The sequence below is a fragment of the Microcebus murinus genome, chromosome 16, assembly GCF_040939455.1.
Source record: "Microcebus murinus isolate Inina chromosome 16, M.murinus_Inina_mat1.0, whole genome shotgun sequence".
In the NCBI taxonomy this organism is placed as follows: Eukaryota; Metazoa; Chordata; class Mammalia; order Primates; family Cheirogaleidae; genus Microcebus; species Microcebus murinus.
The window spans coordinates 57,850,352-57,872,962 of NC_134119.1; the positions used below are offsets into that span (position 1 = coordinate 57,850,352).

Consider the following 22,611-nt stretch of genomic DNA (forward strand, 5'->3'; position numbering starts at 1 on the left):
AGGGGAAGCCAAGGATCAGCCCCTCAAACAAGAAAAACTGGAATTCGCACTGAACTCGGAGAGGGTTTGCCGGGGCCTAGCAAGCCGGGGCCTGCCCGGGCCTCTGGGCAGGTGGCGGGGCTCTGCCTCCTCGGTTCCCAGGGCGGCGGGGCGGGCTGCCGCCTCCTCACTGGGCGCTGGGCGGCCTTTCCCCTGCCAGCAGCGGTGGCCGCGGGTGAGGAGGTGGCACGACACACACGGGACCGAGAGGGCAGGGTGGTGGGTTGGAAGTCGCGGGGAGGGGGGGTTAACCACACAAGCAAGTAAACCTAAAGCTTTCGGAATGGCAGCATGCGTAATTTCTCGCAAATGCCCCCGTCCACGCTGGCACACGTGTAAGCCGCTCAGCAAACACTTGTGAAAGAGGTAAAAGGCCTTTCCCCCTCCGAGCGCGGGCGCCGTCAGCCTCCTGGGCCACTTCCTCCCAGGCCCTGCTAATTCAGGGATGAGGGTTCTCCCTCCTCGGCTGGCTGTCACTGCTGCTAAGGGGTGCGGGGGCGCCCCGTCCTCTCGGGGGAGTGGTTGTGGGGGGGCACATCAGGACTCAGCCTCCTGCTCCGTCCAGGGCGAACACCGTGGGGAGGGCAGACGCGGGGCCTGCCGCCCTTCCTGGGTGGGCCGGGGCGGGGCGGGTGTGGAGAAGGGGCCCAGCCTCCAGGTTGCTCTCTGGGCATCACGGGGCAGAGTGCAGGCACCTGGCCCAGAGGAAGCCGGGAGGGGTGGAGGGTCCCACCCCTGGAGTCGTCCTCCTGCCAGCCTGGGGTCCTGGGGGCAAAGGTGAGCGTGCCTGAGGCCTGCTTGGGGGCTGAGAGTGGTTTGCAAGAAAGTGTGGCCAAAGGGCCTCTCGAGCCCGGGGCTGCTGGGCAGAGGGCTCCCTCTCCGTGTCCCTTTTCCCCTCCCAGGGGCGGGTGAGTGGCCACACCAGGACGTCACCCCCTGCTCCCAGACCCCTCCAGATCCCCCTCCCCCGCCCCAGGAGACTCCTCTTCAGGCTCTGGGCCTTCTCGGCTTGGAGCCCTGTCCTCCTGCTATTTATTTGTCTTGCTGGGGGAAAGCAAGTAACCCCCTTAAAGGGAGCAGGGGCTCAGGACGCAGGGAGCGCTAATGAGAGTCAGGATCCCGGCCAGGGAAAATGCTGTGATTATTTACAAATGTGACCTGGCCCGCAGAAAACCTTGGAAGCAGCTTCTTTCTGGTTTTAAAAAGACACCAACATTTACTTTGATATGTTTATATTATAGATATAATACATAAAATATCTAGTATGAGACTGTACATTCTCCCCAGATGGAGAGAACCAAGCCATCCTTCCCTGTTCCCAGCCCCAGTGATGTGTTGGCCGGCGGCCACCTCCCTTCCAGACCAGGAGCCAGGGCCTCTTGGGGGACAGGCCTGTGGGCAGCCCGGGCTGGAGGGAGTTGAGGCCCACAGCCACGGCAGGCCGGCCGGGGAAAGCGGAGGGGAAGGGGGAAGCCCACCTCACCTCATTGGTCCCCCGGGATCAAAAGCAATCCCAGAACCAGAGGGCAAGAGAGCCTCAGCCCCTTCCCCCAGCTGCTGGCAATGAGTCTCACTTTGGCAAGTATCTGAGCAAAACCAAAACAAAACAAAAACCAAATAAAATGGTGGTTTAGCATAGATGTGCACATTCACATTGCACAAGGCACCGCTGGGACGAAGAGAGGGCAGATACAAGTGTTGATATCGGCTGATAAAGCAAAATATTTGGAAAGCTTGTCATAGCTCCGGTCCCTCCGGGATGGACTGATTGTGCTTCATGTTTGCACGGCAATGCTGGGGACATACGGTGCGGACAAGGCTGGTGGCTGTGTCCCTTCACCCCGCTTTGCCCCAAGACCAGATCTCTGGCTTTCCCCTCTCCCACCGGGCACCACCCTTCTCTCCAACACATGTCCGTAGAGCTAACCTGTGACCTAGCTTTCCGGTCCGACTGGGGGCGAGGAGCTCCCACTGGTCACCTGGTGACCCCCCGGTCAGCGAGTTCTGCCCTGTTGCAGGCTGGAGGCAGGGGGGAGGTGGGAGAGGCAAGGAACTAGGGAGCCTTCGTGCAGAACCAGGGGAACAACCTTAGGTTGGAAGCCCCAAGTTCTTACGTTTCCTCCCCTGTAAAAATGGGGGCCGAGGAGCAGCGGGCTCCCCCAGATCTCACTCCCTGAACCTCCCTCCTGCCACGGGCCTGCACCCCTCCTTCTCTGCTGGGGGCCCGCTGCAGTCTTGGGAAAGAGGCAGAAACCTCCAGATAAAATGACAAGGCACATATCTGCTCCCCCTACTCGGTAGGAATCGGAGCAGTGAGTTTGCATTTCCAAGGCACGAGGTTATTCCTTAATACTAGAGTCGCTGGGCTCCCAGCTCAGCCCCTGTTTCCCAGTTTCTCCCAGCTCCCTGCCGGACCCCCTCGTCTCAGACGCACCGAGTCTGGCGCAGAGGAAGGGAGGGGACTCGCGGAGCAGGCCAGGCTTTCAGGCGGCGCTGGAATCTCCTAGTCCTGGCTCGCACGGCCCGGGGAGCCTCGGGATCCGGCGACCCAAAACCACTCCCCGGGTCCACGCCAGGGGCTGGCGGAGGGCGGTCCCGCAGCCGCGCGCCTCACGCGCAGTTGCCCATGGCCTTGACCAAGGAGCTCTCTGGCAGCTGGCGAAAGATGCCCCTCAGCGTGTCCAGCTCGCGGCTCAGCTGTTCCACCCGCTTGCGCAGGCGGTCATTGTCACTGGTCAGCTCCAGCACCTTCTGCTGCGTCTCCACGTTGCGCTGCTTGGCCTTGTCGCGGCTCTTGCGCACCGCGATGTTGTTGCGCTCGCGCCGCACCCGGTACTCGTTGCTGTTCTTATCCACCGACTTCTTGGCCTTGCCCGCGCCGCCGCCCGCGCGAAGGTCGGGGTGCGCCGGGGCCAGCCCCTTGAGCGCGCCGCCCGGGCCGGGCAGGCCGGCGGCGGCGCCGCCGAGCGCGGGCGCTGGGTGTGGGCTGGGCACGGGCGTGGGCGGCGGCGTGGGGTGGCCGGGCTGCAGGTGCATGGTGGTCTGGCCGCAGTGCGCGATCTGGAACTGCAGGTGAGGCGCGGCCAGGTGCGCGGGCGGCGGGTGCGCGTGCGACGGCGGCGGCGGCGGCGGCGGCTGGTAGGGGAAGAGGCCGGCCAGCGCCAGCTGCTTGGCTTCGTCGTCCTCGCGGGGCTCCTGCTTGATCACCAGCGGCCGCAGCGCCGGCGCCCCGACGCGCTCGTACAGCGGCTCCAGCCTGCCGTCCAGGTAGCCGCCCGCCGCGCAGCCGTAGCCGGGGGCCGGGCCGTGCGCCCCGCCGGGCATGACGGCGCCGCCGGGGCCCGCGGGGGCGCCCGGATAGTCGAAGTCGCCGCCGCCGCCGCCCGCGGGGCCCGCGGCCGCCTTGGCCTTCTCCTGCTGCCGGCTGTGCTGGAACAGGTCGGCCAGGAACTCGTCGTTGAAGGCGGCCGGGTCGATGTAGGCGCTGATGTCAATGGACGTCTCGTGTTCGCAGATGCCGCCCAGCGGCTCCGCGGCGGCAGGTGGCGCGGGGGGCTGCGCGGAGCCCGCGCCCCGCGGGAAGCCGAAGGCGGCGCTGCCGGGCGCGTGCGGGGCGCTGTGGAGGTGGCTGCTCATCGGGGGCCGCGGCTCCGCCTCGTAGAAGTCGGCCGGCTCCATGGGGAGCTAGAGTCCTCCCGGCATGGCGAGCCTCGGCGGCCTCCAGCCTGCGCGGGGCCGCTGCTGCCACCGCCCGCCGGAGCCCGGTCCGCCCGCGCCCGCGCCCGCGCAGCTCCGGGTCGCGAATGGCCGGGCCCGCGCGGGCCCCGCTTTTATGCCGGGGTGCGTCGCCCCCTAGTGCCCGGGCCCGCTCTGACCACGGGCGGCGCCTCCCGGGTCTTAGCGCCCGCCCCTGCAAGGGGGTGGAGAGCCGGGCCCGAGCGCAGCGCTAGCCGGGCAGGCCGCGCGGAACGCCCGCTGCCTCCTGCGCCGCAGGCCCAGCCGCGGCGGTGGCTCAGAGCTCCGCCCCTGGCCCGGCTGTCGCCCCCGCGCACACGTGGTGGGCGGCGGGGCCCCCTCCCCAAACCACCCACTTCCAGCCAACGGCTGGGGAGCCCCGGGAGCATCCAGAGGCCGCGCAGGGGTGGCGGAGGGCGAGTCTCGGTGCGGAGCTACTGTGGCGTGGACTCGCTTTAAAAGCGCGAACCGGGCCTGCCCGGGCCCCGCGGCTCTGCAAGGCTGCGGCGCAGAGCTGGGGACGGGACGGGGGGGGGGCGGTTGTTTGCGACGCGTGGCCCCGCGCACACCGCGCGTGGACAGGCCCAGAGCGCAATGACTCTGCGTCTTCTGTCTCTGCTCTCCAGGCGCCCCCACGCCCCCCGATTCCGTGCAGAAGCACCTCTCCCCGCTCTGCCTGGGGGTCCTCCAGGGTCCCCCAGGCTCCGCGGAGCAGGGCGCTAGGACCCCGCGGGGCGGTGGCCGCGGCCCGGGAGCCTGGAGCACCCGGTCGATCCGCCCTGGCTGGAAACTTTCTTTTTAATTACTTCTCCGGCTGGAGCGCGAGGGTTGCCGGGCGCGTGGGGCCGGCGCTGCCACCCCGCGCGTCTCCCCGCGGGACTGGCGGGCTCCCGGGACCAGCTGCGCGGGACGCAGGGGCGCGCACCGGAGGGCGCGGGCGAGCTTGACTCCGGACGGGGACCCCGCAGTAGGGGCCCGCAGTCCACGGCGCCTGAAGCTGCTTTCTCCCTCGACTCCCCATTCAGGTGGGCGCCGCCGGCGGGAGCGCCAGTGTCGAGGGGCCGGGGCTCCAGGTCCGGGCGCCCACGGGGAGCACTCTGCCGGGAGGTTCGCGGGGCGCTGGGTCCCCGGGATCGTGCGGGCCGGGGCGGCCAGACCCGGGTGCCCGCGGGGCGCGGCGCTGCTTACGCTCCCACCGCTGCAGGCGGAAGGGGCTTGAGCGTCTCCCAGCCACGTGGCGTCCCTCGCGTTCTCCTCCGCAATCCTGGCGCGGAGGTGGGGTTGGGGTGGGGGGTGGCAAAGGATGGCAACTGGGCCCGGATGGCGCCTCGTGGGCTCGCAGGTGGCTTCCCGCCTCTACCCCCGGGGTGCTAGCTGGACGTGCGCTCGCCTTGGAGGATGGCAGGGCCGCGCAGGTCGAGACCCCCACGCGACAGAGGCCTTCCTAAGCCTGGCAAGGCGCCACGACCCTCGTGGAGGAGCAGCTAAAAATACCGCTGGGGAGGCCCAAGCTTCCACTGCGGTCTCCGCGGAGCGGGAGCTTCATGGGGGGAATGCGCACTGCGCTTTAATCAAGTTCCTATTCAACATATTCCCAATGATTAATAGCCCAACTGCTTCATTTTCAGGCCAGAGCTCATAAACAAGATATTTTTAGCTTGATGCTTTTGGACTGAGGGAGTGAAAACCAGATACGTTAAATACATACCCTGACGCGAGCCGGGGAGCTGCTCTCGGAGCCAGATGCGGGGCCCGTTAGTGCACCACGACGCACCTGTGCGGGGAGACCCGGAGAGAAATGCAAAAACACCCAGAGGGATTTTCATTTTTTTCTGCAGTGCTAAACAGAATGGCTTTGCCCCCCGTGTAGGGACAAAGAAACGCTGTTGCAAATGTCCTGTTCCTGGCAGGTACAGAGGAGGGAGGGAGGTGATGGCTGACTTCATCTGCAGGGTTGACGGTGGCCCGCGCAAGGAGAGGAGCTTCGCCTCTTGGGAGCGGAAGGAACTGCAGCGAGGAAATAAGGCCCTGCCCAGGCAGGGTCTGATGAGTGCACAGGGGTCAGAAAGGCCAGGAAAGTGGGGCTCCCAGCCCATGGGCTCTTACCCCCGGGGGGGTTGGGGGGCACAGATTCTACAGCAGAGCCATACTCCACCCACCCAGGCTTGCCCTGTGCAAGGTGCTGAGTGCTCAGGGTTGAGTGACAAGTGGCCCCTGCTTCTTGGAGCTCAGAGCGCAGTGGGGGACACAGAGAAGTCTGCGGGGAGGAAGGGCCTCTTGGCAGAGGGGGAGACACTGCAGAGAGAGGGGGTGGGGCGGTGGGACTTCATTCATTCATCAAATGTGTTGGGAGACAAAATGAGGATAGAGGATGGATATGCTGTGATAAAGCCATAAGGGACATCCCGTCCTGAACAAGGTAGGGCATGGGGCTCTGGAGGAGGTGGAGTCAGCTTTGGGGAGGTGCAATGGGCTGAATTGTGTCCCTCCAAAAGTTGTATGTTGAAACCGTAACCCCCATGTGGCTGTATTTGGAGACAGGGCTTTTAGGGAAAAAATTAAGGTTAAACGAGGTCCTAAGGGTGGGGTCCTAATTCGGTAGGATCGATAGACTTAATAGGAGAGGAAGGCCGTGTGAGCAGACCGCGGGAAGGTGGCAGTCTGTGAGCCGGGAAGAGAGCCCTCACCTGAACCTGGCCAGGCTGGCAGCTTGACCTCAGACTTATGGGCTCCTGAACTGCGAAAAATGAACGTGTACTGTTTAAGCCCCCAGTCTGTGGCTCTGTGTTCTGGCAGCCTGAGCAGACGAAAGCAGGGTGGGAGAGAGGGCTTCACGCGGGAGGGGACCTTTGAGCTGTGCCTTGAGCGAGCAGGAGTTTGCTGGGAGGACAAGGGAGGAGGAAAGCCTTTCTGGGGGAGGGAACAACAGGTGCAAAGGTGGCGAGGCTGTGCGTGCATGGCGTGTTCCAGTAACAGAGGACAGCTGTTTGACCCGCTGGAGTGTGGGCCGGGCTGGGGAGGGCGCTAGATAAGGCTGGGCCCGCAGAAGGGGCTGGGTTGACAGCAGAGGCTGCTCCAGGTGAAGAAGCACCCCTTATCTCCCTAGCTTTTGACCTCCAGTTTTTAGCCGGACAGCTTTCTTGTCCCATTTGGTTTCCTGAGACGCTGCTCTGGCAGGGGTGCGGAGGGGCTGTTGACCGGGTGGGAAACCACAGAGACCTGAGGCCCCAGAGTGGGGACAGAGGGCAGGGTAGATTTGAACAAGGTGTCAGGACCTGGGGGCTGAAAGCCTGGCTTCTGGCTGGGGTTCCCAGCCCCTGACATAGGTAATGCCCAGAAAAGTGGAGGCTCCCCTCCAAGTCCCTTGGAGGCCACAGGGGACTCACCCCAGGACACCTCCCTGCTTGCTTTGTGGTGCTGGAGGGGAGGACCTTGGAGCAGCTGCCAAGATGCACCTACCATAGTCCAGCTTCTCTGCAGCCTGCGAGCACCTTGAGATGAGCAGAAGGTGGTCTGGAGGGCAGGCAGTGGGGCTCTGGGTGGGTGGCCGGACGCTGAGCAGTGAGGGGGAATCTAGGGGCTGGAGGCAGAGCGCCCCGGAGCTGCCTAAGCTCCGTAGCAGGAATTGGCTGAGGAGTCAGGGTGGGCCCCCAGGGCTGGTGAAGCCAAGGGAGGTGCCCAGGGGGTGAGGGAGGTGCAGCCCCATAGCTTGATGGACTGGATGGCTGCCCAGCACCGGCTGCAGAAATCACCTGGGAGAAAGGTGGCTCTGTGCTTGACGCTCAATCGATACAAAGCTGGTGATAAGAGAAGCTCATAAATCCTCTCTGCCCACTCTTAAGGTCCTTCTTAATTGATGGCAGCTTGGCCATCCTTGCAGAGAGGACCAAGGGAGGTCCTCAAGTCTGCCCTCGTCCCAAGGTGCTGAGCCAGCAACTGGAGCCGCTGGCTCAGGGCCCCAAGCTCTGCCACGCGGCCAGCTCCCTGGGGCCCGGCTCTTGCCACTGGGGAGAGAAGGGGCATGCTCTGATGCAGGCTGTACTTCTTGCAAAGCTGAGAAGCGGCAACAGGACTGGAAATAGGTTCACAGTTTTATGCCCCGTGCTCAGAAGAGACGACTGTGGAGACGGGGAGGGCAGGCGGGCAGGCCAGGCTGTGAGCAGGCCGGGTGGGGACAGGGTGGGCAGGAGGCCTCCGGAGGTGTTTTCCTGACTTTTGGCTAAGCGAAGGTGAAGCCCGGTTCCAGAGTCATTTGCAACTCTGACCATTTTGAGAAGACAGAGCCTAGGAACGTTATTTGACTTCGGTTTAGACTTTCTAATGCAACGCACACGAGCGAATGAACGCACAAGCTTGAAAATCAACCAAAGTCTGAAGAGCAGAAACGGAACTAACTCCTCTGATTCAGTTTTCTAGCTTTATCTAAAGCTGAAGTGTGGATGTAAGATTGGTCATTCCAAGGCAGGACGGTTTGAGATAAGATAAAAGACCAGAACTAGGATTTTTTCCGCCACAGCTGAGCTCTGGCTGGCTGCCATGAGTGTCTAGCACAGTAAATCGAATAAATGTTTCAATGAGTCAATAAAATACTCTCAAAGACCTTCCTAAAATGAGACAGAACAAAAACACTAGTTCCCATCTATTACAAATGCGTTCTCGAGTGAGTTTTGTGCTAATCCATTTTCCGCCTTCAGTATTGACAGGTACGGCATAGGAACCCGATGGATAATTAACCAAAGTCTAACCAAAAGTTTCTTATCAATGGACTCCCGGCTCTTGGAGAAGCCATTATCAGCCATGAGATCACACATCCTATCTCAGCAGGGGGCCCAGTGGTGTAGGGGACTCTTCAGACCGTTGACACGCCTACCTCATCATATGATAGCTGCGTGACCTTGGGCAAGTTACTGAATGTCTCTGAACCTCTGGTTTCTTTTCTGTGAAGTAGGTACAATTTACAGAATCGTAGGGGTTCTGGAAGGATTAGGGGGCATTGTATGTGCCAAGGCCGGTTCCTAGCACAGTGTAGACACTTGCTTACTAAATAAGACTTTGTTGTAGTATTCATTGCTCTCCTGGCCTCCCCATAAGCACACTCTTGAGGTTCTGTTTTCCCCAGCAACTTCAAATATGAAACAACTCATTTCAACATAATACCAATGTTGCTGAGCGTCTGGTATTGTATTAGACCAAAGTTCTCAGTGTTTTCTAGGGGAAAGCACCTAGAAATTATGGAACTCTCTGCAGAACATTCCTAGGCATAATCTAGTCTGTCATCATAAGCTAGAAATCATTTGACCATTGGGAAATACGACTGTATTGGATGCACACCGTGTAAACTCACAAGCACGAACACTCGGGCCTGTAAATAAATCCACACCGTCAAATTCATGAGGATTAGCCGTTTCCAGTTTTCTTTACTATTCACCTACTATGAATACAGTATGCGTGCCATTTCATTTGTTTTTCTTTATCTTAGTTGCTTGCCTCTGTTCACAGAGGAGCAGGAGCAGGCACCGAAGATTCTAGAAAAAGAAAATTGAGTCCAAGGCCGGGCGTGGTGGCTCACGCCTGTAATCCTAGCACTTTGGGAGGCCGAGGTGGGCGGATTGCTCGAGGTCAGGAGTTCGAAACCGGCCTGAGCGAGACCCCGTCTCTACTATAAATAGAAATAAATTAATTGACCAACTAAAAATATATATATACAAAAAATTAGCCGGGCATGGTGGTGCATGCCTGTAGTCCCAGCTACTCGGGAGGCTGAGGCAGGAGGATTGCTTGAGCCCAGGAGTTTGAGGTTGCTGTGAGCCAGGCTGACGCCAGGGCACTCACTCTAGCCTGGGCAACAGAGCGAGACTCTGTCTCAAAAAAAAAAAAAAGAATAAAAAAAAAAATTGAGTCCAAATTTAAATTTCAGAAAATTCTATCTGTTATCTTAGTATTATTATTTCAGCACATTGGGAAAAGCCTTCTATTCTGTTTTGGTGGGAAACTCCTCGGCAAATGGCGGGACCCCAGAGTCCCCATCCAGAATGCAGGGAGTGGAGGTGGCAGGCTCACCCCACGCTTGCGTACAAAAGGCAGCCTCCAGACCATCTGTTTAAATATTAAAAGTCACTGAAAGATTAAAAAAAAAAAAAAAAATTAAAAGTTCCTGATCAAACTAAGATACCCTTAGATAAAATATGTTCTACCTTCCTGCCTTAACAAATATGTCTCCGTAATGTCCTAGAAGACCAGATTTAAGCTTAGAATTTGACTCTGAAACGCGGTGGGGTGGGGAGAGCCAGCCGCCCCGGCCCCCCCTTCCCTTCCCCTGGGTCCTCCTCCCACCCACAGGGTCCTTAGGCAGGCAGGTGTAGACAGGCAGGTGTAGACGACTCCCAGCACGGGGCTCGAATGCTGTCTCTACCCTGTGACAATTGCCACACCCTCCCTCTCGTCACCGCTTGGGCCTTGTGCGCCCTGGTGAAGTGGCCCATGGAGGCCCAGACAGCTGGTTCTGGGGTGTTGGGGCAGGGAATTCCTTGGCCCGAGCCGGGGAGCGTAGCCAAACGAGGGCATGAGTGGGGGCCTCTACCGTGGGGGCCCAGCACCGATCCCCCCCCCAGCCCGAGTCTAAGGGTGGCACTGGGCTACCCCAGGCAAGGCCCCAGTGCAAGCAGGAGAGCGGTGACCCCCTTGGTCCCACCCTTGTTGGTGGCGCCTGGCCCTGCCTCTGCTGCAGGACGTGGCAGTTGGCAGTAGTCCCACGTGGGTGTCCCGGATTCACCCCTTCTCTCCACGCCGCCGTCCACACCCTGCTTCCGGCCACAGCTTTCTCGCCTGGGCCTCCTCGACAGCCTCCGACTGGTGTCCCTGCAGCCTTCCTTACCCCCGGGCCTTCACACGTGCGCTCCGATCACGCCCCCTGCCCGCTTAAACCCTCCTGTGACCACCCGTTGCCTGTGAAAAAAAAAGCCCAAATGGTTTTCTTTCTGCCTCTGTCTGCCCTCGCCTCTCCCCACCCGCGTCTCCCAGCCTCAGCCTCGGGGCCTTGCACTTTGCTCTTCTCGCTCCCTGGAACGTTCTTCCCAGGTTGGCACCAGTCCTTCCTTCCTGACGCTTGAGTCTCACCTTCCCGGAGAGGTTCCTGCCTGGGACGCACTGCACGCTCCCCACCCCCGCCCTCGCTCCTCTGGCCATTGTGTATTCATTCTGCTTTCCTCCTAGCGCTGCTCTGTCTCTCTTGGAAAAATGGTCTTGTTTACTTATGTCGCTTGTTCCTTATCTGGCTCCCCCCCCCCCCCCCCCCCCCCCGCTAGGATGCCAGCTCCGCAAAGGCAGGGACCTTGTCTGTCCTGTTCTGCCTATTTCCAGAGCTAGGACGGGCCTTGGCCTACCCCAGAGCCTCAAATATTTGTTGAATGAACACAAAAGGGATTCTATTGGAAAAAACGGCTACCCAGCCACCCTCCTAGAACTGAGCTTGTTCCAAAGCCTAGAAGCTGCTCAAAGGTGGCGCCCAAGATTACAGGAGAAGACCCAGCTGAGCCCCAGGGCCAGGGGTCCCCAAGGCAGACCCAGTCCCGAGCCCGTTGAAGCTGTTCCAGGCAAGACAGCCAGGGCGTGGGGAGTCTGCCCAGCGCCGTCGGGCTAAGTCGAAAGAGGCCCCCTCCGGGCAGATGTGGCCTCCAGGGGCTTGGCTGAGCAAGACACATGGAAGAAGAAGGACTCCTTTGTCTGGGGAGATGCAGTCCAGCCAGGACACAGGCTTGGTGCGCAGAGACTCGCTCCACCGTGGCTCCAGGGCACCCCTATCTGCAGGGCACTGCGGGGAAGGTGCCCTACGGGAGAGACAGACTTAGTTCTTGGACATGGCCGGACATCAGCTCCACCTGGGTAAATGGCCACGGGGCAGGTTGGGGCTGCACCAGCCTGTGGACCTGCAGCTGCCACTGCTCAGAGAGCCCGCTCCTGTGCTCCCACCACTTCTCCTCCCCGCTGATTCAAAGACTTATTATGCCTCAAGGTGCATCATTTAAAAAAATCCTACATGGGGGCGGGAAAAAAAAAAATCCTACATGAGATAGGAAGTGAAATCTTTTTTTTTTTTTTTTTTGAGACAGAGTCTCGCTTTGTTGCCCAGGCTAGAGTGAGTGCCGTGGCATCAGCCTAGCTCACAGCAACCTCAAACTCCTGGGCTCAAGCAATCCTACTGCCTCAGGCTCCCGAGTAGCTGGGACTACAGGCATGCGCCACCATGCCCGGCTAATTTTTTTCTGTATATATTAGTTGGCCAATTAATTTCTTTCTATTTATAGTAGAGACGGGGTCTCGCTCTTGCTCAGGTTGGTTTCGAACTCCTGAACTCAAACGATCCGCCCGGCTCGGCCTCCCAGAGAGCTAGGATTACAGGCGTGAGCCACCGCGCCCGGCCTGGAAATGAAATCTTTTGAAAAATCGAATTAAGGGTGTTTAGGGGCTGGCTGCATGAAGGCCGGGATCTAGCCCTCTTTCCTTGTGATTATCCTCAACTCTCCCGAGTCTAAGCCCCTCGAACACTGTGTGAAATGTCTCCCACGTGGAGGCATTGAAGCTATGGATCTCAAAAGGCCGAATCTATCCTAGCACATTAGTTGGGACGAGATTTTTCCCAAAGGAAGCCAATACCAGGTCCTGCCAAGGTCTGCAGCGATACACTGTCAACTTACAGGTTAAAGAACCGAACTGACATCCAGGATAAATCCCTAACTGAAATAAAGGCAACCTGCAGAACAGGGCTAGCTTCCGCTTTTCTAGGAAAAAAAGGACTTTAAATATATATATTTGTGTGTGTATAGAAGTTAGGAGAACTACACACCAAACTGTTAGCAGCGGTTCTACTTTTGCAGGAAGGGGGATAACTTGTACTTTTAAATTTATATATTTATGTGTATTGGACATTTTAAACAGATGAGTATGTATTTATTATTTTGTAGTTTCATATATACTCATCTTCATAGTTTTATAAACTACAAAATACTTTAGTTTTGTAGTTTTATAATTTTTTATAGTTTTATAAACTGTGAAATGTTTCTGAGTCACTTAACTTACTCTACGAGTATGTAAGAACCTAATGGATTGCATGGTTTTGTAATAACTTCAAAATGCTTTACAGTGACCATGTTTCCCAAGTAAACAGTCCAGAAACATGCTCTGAGAATGATTTGTGAGTTTTCTCATATGAAGAATCAGACATAGTTATAGGCATCAATCCACATTGAATTCTACATTTAGCAAGTAGGCTTTATTTTGAAAGTAAAAAGCTCATTTGTTAATATATAAGGAACTTTTGCAAATCAGCATGAAAAGAACTCATAATGCCAGAGAAAATTGGAAAATACAGATATGTGTGTGTGTATGCACACACAGTACAGAAAATGTATATAAATATGCTTGATTTATGTAAAAATGCGAGGTTCTACATATATGCTTATGCACATCTAGAAGAGCTCAGGAAGGGCACCTAAGCAGGGAAACCATAAGGAGACTTGCAAATGGGCAAGGCATTTTTACGGCACATTAACACATATAAAAGAATTAAACAACAATTAAATAATAATGAATTGGGAGTGCTCCAAAAATTCCAAAGCATGTGATTGTTGTATACACCCTGAAAACACTGGCCTTAGGATAATGAGAGGAGGGCTTAGTTCAGATTTTATAGAGTCGAACAGAACTAAATGGACCATAAAAGCCTAGAAAGGACTTTACTTTCATTGGTCGCCCCGAGAAAAGATATGAACCAGCCAGTGACAGTGAAAGTCTTTCATACAACACGAGCCCATTTCCCCCCTAAACAGGGGGTTGAGTTTCCCCGTGTTGATTTAGCAGTTGAGGGACGGTGGCAGGGCACGGCTGTCCCCGCTGTCCCGTGCCACCTCTCCCACTGGTCTTGCCCGTCCTGTCTCTGTCTCTACCATTTTCAGCCCAAAGTCCAAAGGTCACTCGGAAAGCACATACCCCAAACACTCCCTTTCTTCGGCTAGGCTAGATAACCCCCTTGCAGCCCAGATCCCAGCGCAATCGGATTCCCGGGGACCAGGGGAACTTTTGATACGAATCCTTGTCTACTCGACCAACAAGTGGAGGTGGCCCTAAGCAGACTGAGTCTCCACGAACATCTGTCTTTAGAACCTAATTTTTATTATAATGGATTGGAAAATCCAGCTCGAATTCCAAATGCGGTCTTTTTTTTTTTTTTTTTTTTTAATCTTAGTGGAGGTGCAATAACGGTTAAAGGAAAACCAGCATGACTCATGCTCCCATTAAGGTGTCCCCTTACAGAGTTGAGCATGCCTCCGAACAAGGGAAACCGTCAGCCGGGTCGCATAGAAAGAAAGGGGTTGTCCCGGCCTCTCGTACTTTTCTGGGGGCAATTACCATTAGGACGAGCTGGTCCCCCTGGAATCTGCCCGACAGCTCAGTGACATGGAGTGGGCATACCGCGTGGACATTGATGGAGCCGTGGAAGCACCTTCCGGAGAGGGACATAAAGGAGCAGGTGTCACTAGGTTCTGCTTTGGGGAGGACAGCCAGGGTCTGGGGCACCGTGGCCATGGCCGTTGTCACCGGCTGCGCAGCCTCCAGACGGGATTCTCCGGCTTCCTCAAGACGCCACCAGCCTCCTAACGTTCTCTGTTACTGTTCTTTTCTGTGTAGTCGGACTGGGTTCTGTTGTTTATGCCCCGGCTGGGAGAAGCCTCCGACGTGGGTGACTAACAAGCACCTGGCCAAGTTCGACGTCACAGGTGACTCCTGCTCCCTTCTCCCTCCAGCTATATGGCCTTGGCCTTAACACCTGGCCGTCTTTACAAGCCATTTCTCACAACCAGGTTAAGAAAGAAAACAGACTGTGGAGTTCAGCGGCCAGTCTGGACGCCACTCGGGCACGGTGACTTTTTGGCTTAGCCTTCAGTGGCTTAGCCTCTGTTGTTCAGCTCCCTCATCTGTAAAATGGGGATAATACAGCCTTGTTCCCCCTAGAATTGTTGTGAGGATTAAATAAAATAACCCATTAATAGCGCTTAGATAGATGTTGAGGATTAGCTCTCTCTCTCCCAGCAAGGAAACAAAAGAAGACTAATATGGAGAATTAAAAAAAAATCCTTATTAAATGAGATAAAAATCAAAATCCCTTTAGCAACTAGATCGGGGATTCTTGCCCATTTGTTCTTCTGGCCACAGACGCCTTTGGAATCAACCGAGAAAATTCCAATGATGTATCCAACTGTAAACTCCAGACAAAAATCTAAAAAGCAACTATAGGTGTACCCAAGTGATGGTGCAGGTTTGGTTCCAGACGGCTGAAATAAAAGTGATTATCACAACAATTATCACATCAATTGTCTGGTTTCCAGGTGCATATAAAATTTATATTTATACTGTAGTCTGTTAAGTGTGCAATAGCATTATGTCTTAAAAAACAATGCATATAACTTAACCAAAAAATACTTTATTGCTGATAAGTGCTAACAATCATCTGAGTCTTCAGCAAGTTATGATCTTTTTTGCTGGTGGAGGGTCTTGCCTTGATGTTAATGGCTCCTGGGTGGGGCGGCTGTGGGAATTTCTTAAAGAAAACAACAGTGAAGTCTGCTGCCTCAATGGACCCTTCCTTTCATGAAAGATTTCTCTGCAACATGCAATGCTGTTTGATGGCATTTTAACCACAGCAAAACTTCTTTGACAAGAAGTCACTCCGCTTAGAGTCACTCCTCTTAGATCCTGCTACTGCTTTACCAGCTATGTTTATATGTTTTAAATCCTTTGTTGTCATGCCGACAATGTTCACAGCATCTTCACCAGGAGTAGATTCTATCTACTTGTAGCCAAATTTTGTCCTCATGTAGAGAAGCTCTCATCTGTTCAAGTGTGATCATGAGGTTCCAGCAATTCAGTCACAAATTCAGGCTCCGCTTCTGATTCTAGTTCTCTCGCTATTTCCACCACATCTGCACTTCCCTCCTCCACTGAAGTCTTGAACCCTTCAAAGTCATCCGTGAGAAGCAGAATCCACTTCTGCCAAACTTCTGTTAATATGGACATTTTCCCCTCTTCCCATGAAATATGAATTTCTTGGCTGGGCGAGGTGGTTCACTCACGCCTGTGATCTTAGCACTGTGAGAGGCCGGGGCGGGCCGATTGCTCGAGGTCAGGAGTTCGAGACCAGCCTGAGCAAGAGCGAGACCCCGTCTCTACTAAAAATAGAAAGGAATTAATTGGCCAACTAAAAATATATAGAAAAAATGAGCCGGGCATGGTGGTGCATGCCTGTAGTCCCAGCTACTCGGGAGGCTGAGGCAGGAGGATTGCTTGAGCCCAGGAGTTTGAGGTTGCTGTCAGCTAGGCTGACTCCATGGCACTCACTGTAGCCTGGGCAACAAAGCTAGACTATGTGTCAAAAAAATAAAGAAAGAAATATGAATTTCTTAATGGTAACTAGAATGGTGGAGCCTTCCGGAGGTTTTCGATTGATTTTGCCCAGATTCATCAGAGAGATCACTATGTACGGCAGCTATAGCCCTATGAAATGTATTTCTTAAATCATAAGACTTAATTACTCCTTGATCCCTGGACTGCAGAATGGCGGTTGTGTTAGCAGAGATGAAAACAACATCAATGTCCTTGTACGTCTCCAGCAGAGCTCTTAGGTGACTAGGTGAGTTGTCAGCGAGGAGTAATGTTTCGAAAGGAATCTTTTTCTGAGCAGTAGGTCTCAACAGTGGACTTAAAATATTCAGTAAACCATGCTGTAAACAAACGGATGTGCTGACGTCCAGACTTTGTCGTTCCATTTATAGAGCACAGGCAGAGTAGATTCAGCATAACCCTTAAGGACCCTAAAGTTTTCAGAATGGCAAATGAGCACTGGCTTCAACTTAATGTCAACAGCTGCCTTAGCTCCGACCGACCGAGAGAGTCGGCCTGTCCTTTGAAGTTTGTAGAGAGGCATTGACTTCTCCTCGAGGTGCTGGGGACCCACACCAGGAAAAGCACAGCAGAGATGGAGAAGAAAGAAAATGTGGTTTTGAAAGGTACATAGGAAGGAAGACGAGAATTTTGCAATTCTGGATCCAGATGATGACAGGCACTGACATCTATTAACTCCCACAAGTTCGGTCTCATGAAACCACTTAGTGACATGATGGTTTCCTCCCATTTCCCATAAAATAATAACATAATCTCTACCGTCGTAAAAGTTCATTTCACTCAATGCAAGCCCTATCAGGATCTCAATCGGCTTCTTCATAAAAATTGGCACACTGCTGACCCTAAAATTTATATGACCCTCGAGGGACTTAGACTAGCCAAAACAATCTCAAAAAGAAGAACAATGTTTGGAAGACTTACACTTCCTGATTTCAAAACTTACTACAAAGCAAAAGTAATCAAGACAGTGAGTGCAGTCCTGGCGCAAGTTGGACATACATATCAGTAGAATAGAATTTAGAGTCCAGAAATAAATCCCTGTATTGATGGTAAATTGATTTTCAACAAGGTACAAAGGGGAAAGCATTGAGTCTTCAACAAATGGTGCTGAGACAACTGGATGTCTATGTGCAAAACAATGAAGTTGAACCTCTCCAGGGGTACTCAAACTTTTTAAACACGGGGCCAGTTCCCTGTCCCTCAGACTGTTGGAGGGCCGGAGTATAGTTTTTAAAAAAACTATGAACAAATTCCTATGCACACAGCACATATCTTATTTTGAAGTAAAAAAACAAACGGGCAAAAACACCCGCACGTGGCCGGAGGGCCGTAGGTTGAGGACGCCTGCCACCATATACAAAAATTAACTCAAAATGGATCAGAGACCTAAATGTAAGAGCAAAAGCTATAAAATTCTTAGACAAAAACATAGGGGTAAATCTTCATGACCTTGGATTAGGCAAAATGGTTTCTTAGAGATGACACCAAAAGCACAAGCAATAGAATCAGGACTACGTCAGAGTGAAACATGTTTGAGCTTCAAACGACACTTTCAAACGAAAATGAAAAGACTCACTCAGTGGGAGAAAATATGTGCACATCATGTATCCGATAAGGGCCTGGTATCCTGAATATATAAAGAACTCTTACAACTCAACAATAAAATGAACCCACTTAAAAAAAAATACGGGCAAAGGATGTGAATAAACATTTTTCCAAACAAGTTATACAAATGACCAATAAACACATGAAAAGGTGCTCGACCTCATTAATCGTCGGGGAAATAAATACAATGAGGTACTCACTTCACACTCACTATGACAGCTACAATAATAATAATAAAAAAAAATGCGTTAGTGAGGATGTGGAGGGATTGAAACCCGCATACACTGCCGGGAATGTGAAATGGTGCATCCACTTTGGAGAACAGCCCGGAAGCTTCTCAAAAAGTTAAACAGAGCTCTCATTCGACCCAGAGACTCATGCCTAGGTATACGCAAGAGAAACGAAAACATGTCCGCACAAGAGTTTGTACACGAATGTTTATGGTAGCATTATTTATAATAGCCAAAAGGCGGAACCAAACTGAACGCTCACCAACTGCTGAATGAATAAACAGAATGTGGTTTATCCACACAATGGAATATTCCTTGGCCATAAGAAGGAATAAAGTACTGTTATGTTCTACAACACTAATGGACCTTGAAAATATTATGCAAAGGGACAAAAGCCAGTAACAAAAGATGACATATTCTATGTGTGCATTTATAGGAAGTGTCTGAATAGGCCAATCTGCGGAGACGGTTAAGTAAATTAGTGATTAGGGCTGGGAGGAGACAAAAATTTCGGGGATGGGTGATAGCCAAAGGGTACATGGCTTTTTGTGAGAGTGAAGAAAATGTTTTCAAATGGATTATGATCCTGGCTGCACAACTCTGAATATACTAAAAATCATTAAACTGTACACTTTACGTGGGTGAACTACATGGGGTGGGAATTATATCTCAATAAAGATGTTACCAAAATAATTACAAAAACAAGAAAAGAAGGTTCATTTTCTTTTTAATTTTTAAATTATAAGCTTATATATGTATATTTTATTTTAAAGAAATTTAAAGTATTATAGCAAGGTGTAGAGTAAAGAAAAAGTTTAATGACCTCCTTATCCCAAACTTCTAATTCTGCTGCAGTCCTGGAAGGAAGTTAGTTTAATCATCAGTGTAGTGCAAATCTTCACATTTTTTTTTTTTGTGATGTATAGGTATGGACGTAAGTAAACAAGACGTAGATACATGATTTAGTTTTGTGACTTTAAAAATAAAAGGGTTTGCACTCTAGGTTTTGTTCTACCGCTTGCTTTTTTCACTTAACATTGTGTTTTCGAGATCCTTCTGTATTATTAAATATATATAGTTCTTCCTCTGTTTTAAAAATACTGCATAGTACCGTATAGCAAAGATGTATGTAGGCTGAATGCCTCGTAGTGAAATTATTGAGTTAGAGGTTACAGGTTTAAAATTTAGCAGATACTGCAAATTGTCCTGAAGAAAGGATTTATATGATTTTATACACCTACCAATAGTGACTATGTACACCTTTCTCTACACCCATGCAAACAATAGACATTATTAACACTGTTAAATCTTTTTTTGCCTCATATCTCATTGTTGTTTTAGTTTCTATTTTCCTGATTACCTATAAGGTTAATGAACATGAAGTTCCCTAAATGGTTTGCTTAGGATACCTGGTATATTTTTTTATGTGCTTTTATTTCAGAGGCTTTTATTTTTATTTTGTTTTGCTCATCTCTTGTAAACAGCAAATAGCTGATTTTCTTGGTTGTAGTTCTGATGTATTTACCTGCTCTGAGAGCCGAAAAAAAGGGAGCTTGCAGAACTTAACAAAGGGTGTGTTGATAACATACCACTAACACTGATATTGGTTAAAAGTCAGTATTTTTTTTTTTTCTTTTTTGAGACACAGTCTCACTCTGTTGCCCAGGCTAGAGTGAGTGCTGTGGCGTCAGCCTAGCTCACAGCAACCTCAGACTCCTGGGCTCAAGCGATCCTCCTGCCTCAGCCTCCCGAGTAGTTAGGACTACAGGCACGTGTCACCATGCCTGGCTAATTTTTTCTATATATTTTTAGTTGGCCAATTAATTTCTTTCTATTTTTAGTAGAGACGGGGGGTCTCGCTCTTGCTCAGGCTGGTCTCGAACTCATGACCTTGAGCCATCCTCCTGCCTCAGCCTCCCAGAGTGCTAGGATTACAGGTGTGAGCCACGGCGCCCGGCCCTAAAAGTCAGCCTCAACCACGCATCATCTTTGTTTAGTGTATTATCATGTCTTGTTGTGTGGGATTAAAGCTTCAAAATTTGTTTGTATAGCACATCTTATGTTTTACCAAAAAGGATTCCACTTTGTCATTATGACGGACTTAAAATGTGTCCACGGGTTCTTTGCCCCTGCACTCACGAAAGCTGGAGCCTCGTTCCCTCCCCCCCCCTATGACGAGCTGGCTCTGGTGAGTCACTTCTAACCAACAGAACGTGGCTCGGATGCTGTGTGACTTCCAGCTTCCAGCTGGCCCGTGTGTTTGTTGGGACGCCGGCCCTTGGAAGCCAGCCACCATGCTGTGAGGAAGCCCAGGCCACACGGAGAGGCCCAGCCTCCGTCTCCAGGGGGAGGAAAGGAGGCCCCGGCCAACGGCCAACACCGGCTACCAGACGCCTGCATGGACCAGATGATTCTGGATGATTCCAACTCCCGGCTCTTGAGTCTTCCAAGTAACAAGGCCTCAAACATCGTGGAGCAAAAGGCAGGACATCTCCCCTCCCACCCTGTCTCAATTCCTGATCCCGAGAATCCGTGAGCAAAATAAATGGTGGTTCTATGCCACTAAGTGTTGGGGTAAATTTATTATGCAGCCATAGTAACTGGTATATTTATTAATACAGAGAACTTTAGAGGTGTTCCTCAATACTTTCCAATTGGGGTGAAAAAAGACAATCTTGTGCAGACGTTTTATTATGCTGTTCTAGTAACTCACTCTTCCACTCCCCCCAATGAGATATGTTTGAAATGGTTCATACCATCTTATTTTAGGTTTTCTGTTTTTTATCTCTACATACAAATGTTTCTCTTTTGCCTTTTTTTCATTTACAAAATCTTTTAGGCTGGGCGAGGTGGCTCACGCCTGTAATCCTAACACTCTGGGAGGCCAAGGCCGGAGGATCATTTGAGCTCAGGAGTTTGAGACCAGCCTGAGCAAGAGCAAGAGGCCATCTCTACTAAAAAAAAAAAAAAAAAAAAAAAAAAAAAAAAAAAAAAGAAAGAAATTAATTGCCCAACTAAAAATATATAGAAAAAATTAGCCGGGCATGGTGGCGCATGCCTGTAGTCCCAGCTACTCGGGAGGCTGAGGCAGGAGGATCGCTTGAGCCCAGGAGTTTGAGGTTGCTGTGAGCTAGGCTGATGCCACGGCACTCTAGCCTGAGCAACAGAGTGAGAGTCTGTCTCAAAAAAAAAAAATGCAACTCACGATAGCCACATGCAGGAGAATGAAACTAGACCTCTATCTCTCACCGTACCCCACAATCAATTCCAAATGGATTGAGGACTTAAGTGAGACTGGAAACTATAAAACCTTTAGAAGGAAACCTAGGGAGAATGCTTCAGGACCCTGATGTAAGTATACACACACAATGGAATACTATTCAGCCAGGAAAAAGAATGAAATCTTGTCTTTTGCAGGAACGTGGATGAAAACGGAGGTCATTATGTTATGTAAAATAAACCAGGAAAGAGAAAGACAAATATCACATGTTCTCATCCATGTGTAGGAGCTAAGAAACCTGATCTCATGCCACTGGAGAGTGGACTGGTTGATTGGCAGTTACCAGAGGCTGGGAAGGTGGAGTTGAGGGTGAAGAGAGGTTGGGTAATGGGTACAAACTCACAGTTAGATGGAAGGAAGGAAGAAGTTCTAGCGTTCGACAGCACAGTAGGGTGACTGAAGTTAACAATCATTTATTATATATTTCAAAACACCTAGAAGAGAAGATGTGAAATATTTCCTCACCCAAAGAAGCGATAAATGAAATGCCAAGTACCCCGATTTGATCATTACACGTTGTATGCATGTATCAAAATGTCACATGTACCCCACAAATATAGACGATTATTACGTATCAAGTTTTAAAAAGCCCTTGGGAAGAAACCACCAGACCCCTGAGTGAGGAGCAGAGGGGCAGGAAGTGAGGGTGATTCCAAAGGCCATGGGGAGGTGGAGTAGGAGGAGGGGAAGACTATGACTTTGTTTTCAGACACGCCGACTTTGCTTGTCATCGTTTTCTGCAATCAACTGGGAAGAGGGAAATATTCACTTTGAATGACAAAAAAAGAATTTTTTTTTTTCTTTTTAAATTCAAAGAAGTCAGAGACTGAACATTCTTCTCTTCCCTGATTTCCCCTGATGGATCTGTAGAAAGATCGAACGTTCCCTGCAATAAGATGAAACGCTTTCAGCAGAGATTTTAAAAATAGTACTTCCTCACTTTCCGGTAAAAAAAACTATTCCTCATTTTGCACAGCTTTATACTAATATTTTTTTGGTCTAATACTGAACCCGGATTCTTCCTTTTCTAAAGTCTCTGCGATATTATTGCTGGTGTGTCTTCCCTACTTAAGACATTCTCTTTCTTTAAGAACTGATTCCTCACTGGTTTTGTGGGTCACATATTTGTAAACAGTAGACACAGATGACCCAAACTACCCCGTGGAGCTTTACAGTCTTTTGCTGTGGCCCGATTCCTCCGTTCTTTTAATAGCTTCGGTTCCTCTTTGTGCCCCGCCAGACTCTTCTCTGCATCCTTGTGGTGGGAAG

At 51.8% G+C, this 22,611-nt stretch overlaps 1 protein-coding gene across 1 annotated transcript; it reads right to left on the reverse strand.

The window, feature by feature from the left end:
- Nucleotides 1–1,254: 1,254 nt before the first annotated feature.
- On the reverse strand, nucleotides 1,255–3,838 carry CEBPA (CCAAT enhancer binding protein alpha). The gene has a single exon (XM_012775147.2). The coding sequence runs from the start codon at nucleotides 3,715–3,717 to the stop codon at nucleotides 2,650–2,652; it is 1,068 nt and encodes a 355-aa protein (XP_012630601.1). The 5' UTR covers nucleotides 3,718–3,838; the 3' UTR covers nucleotides 1,255–2,649.
- Between the last annotated feature and the right edge of the window lie 18,773 nt (nucleotides 3,839–22,611).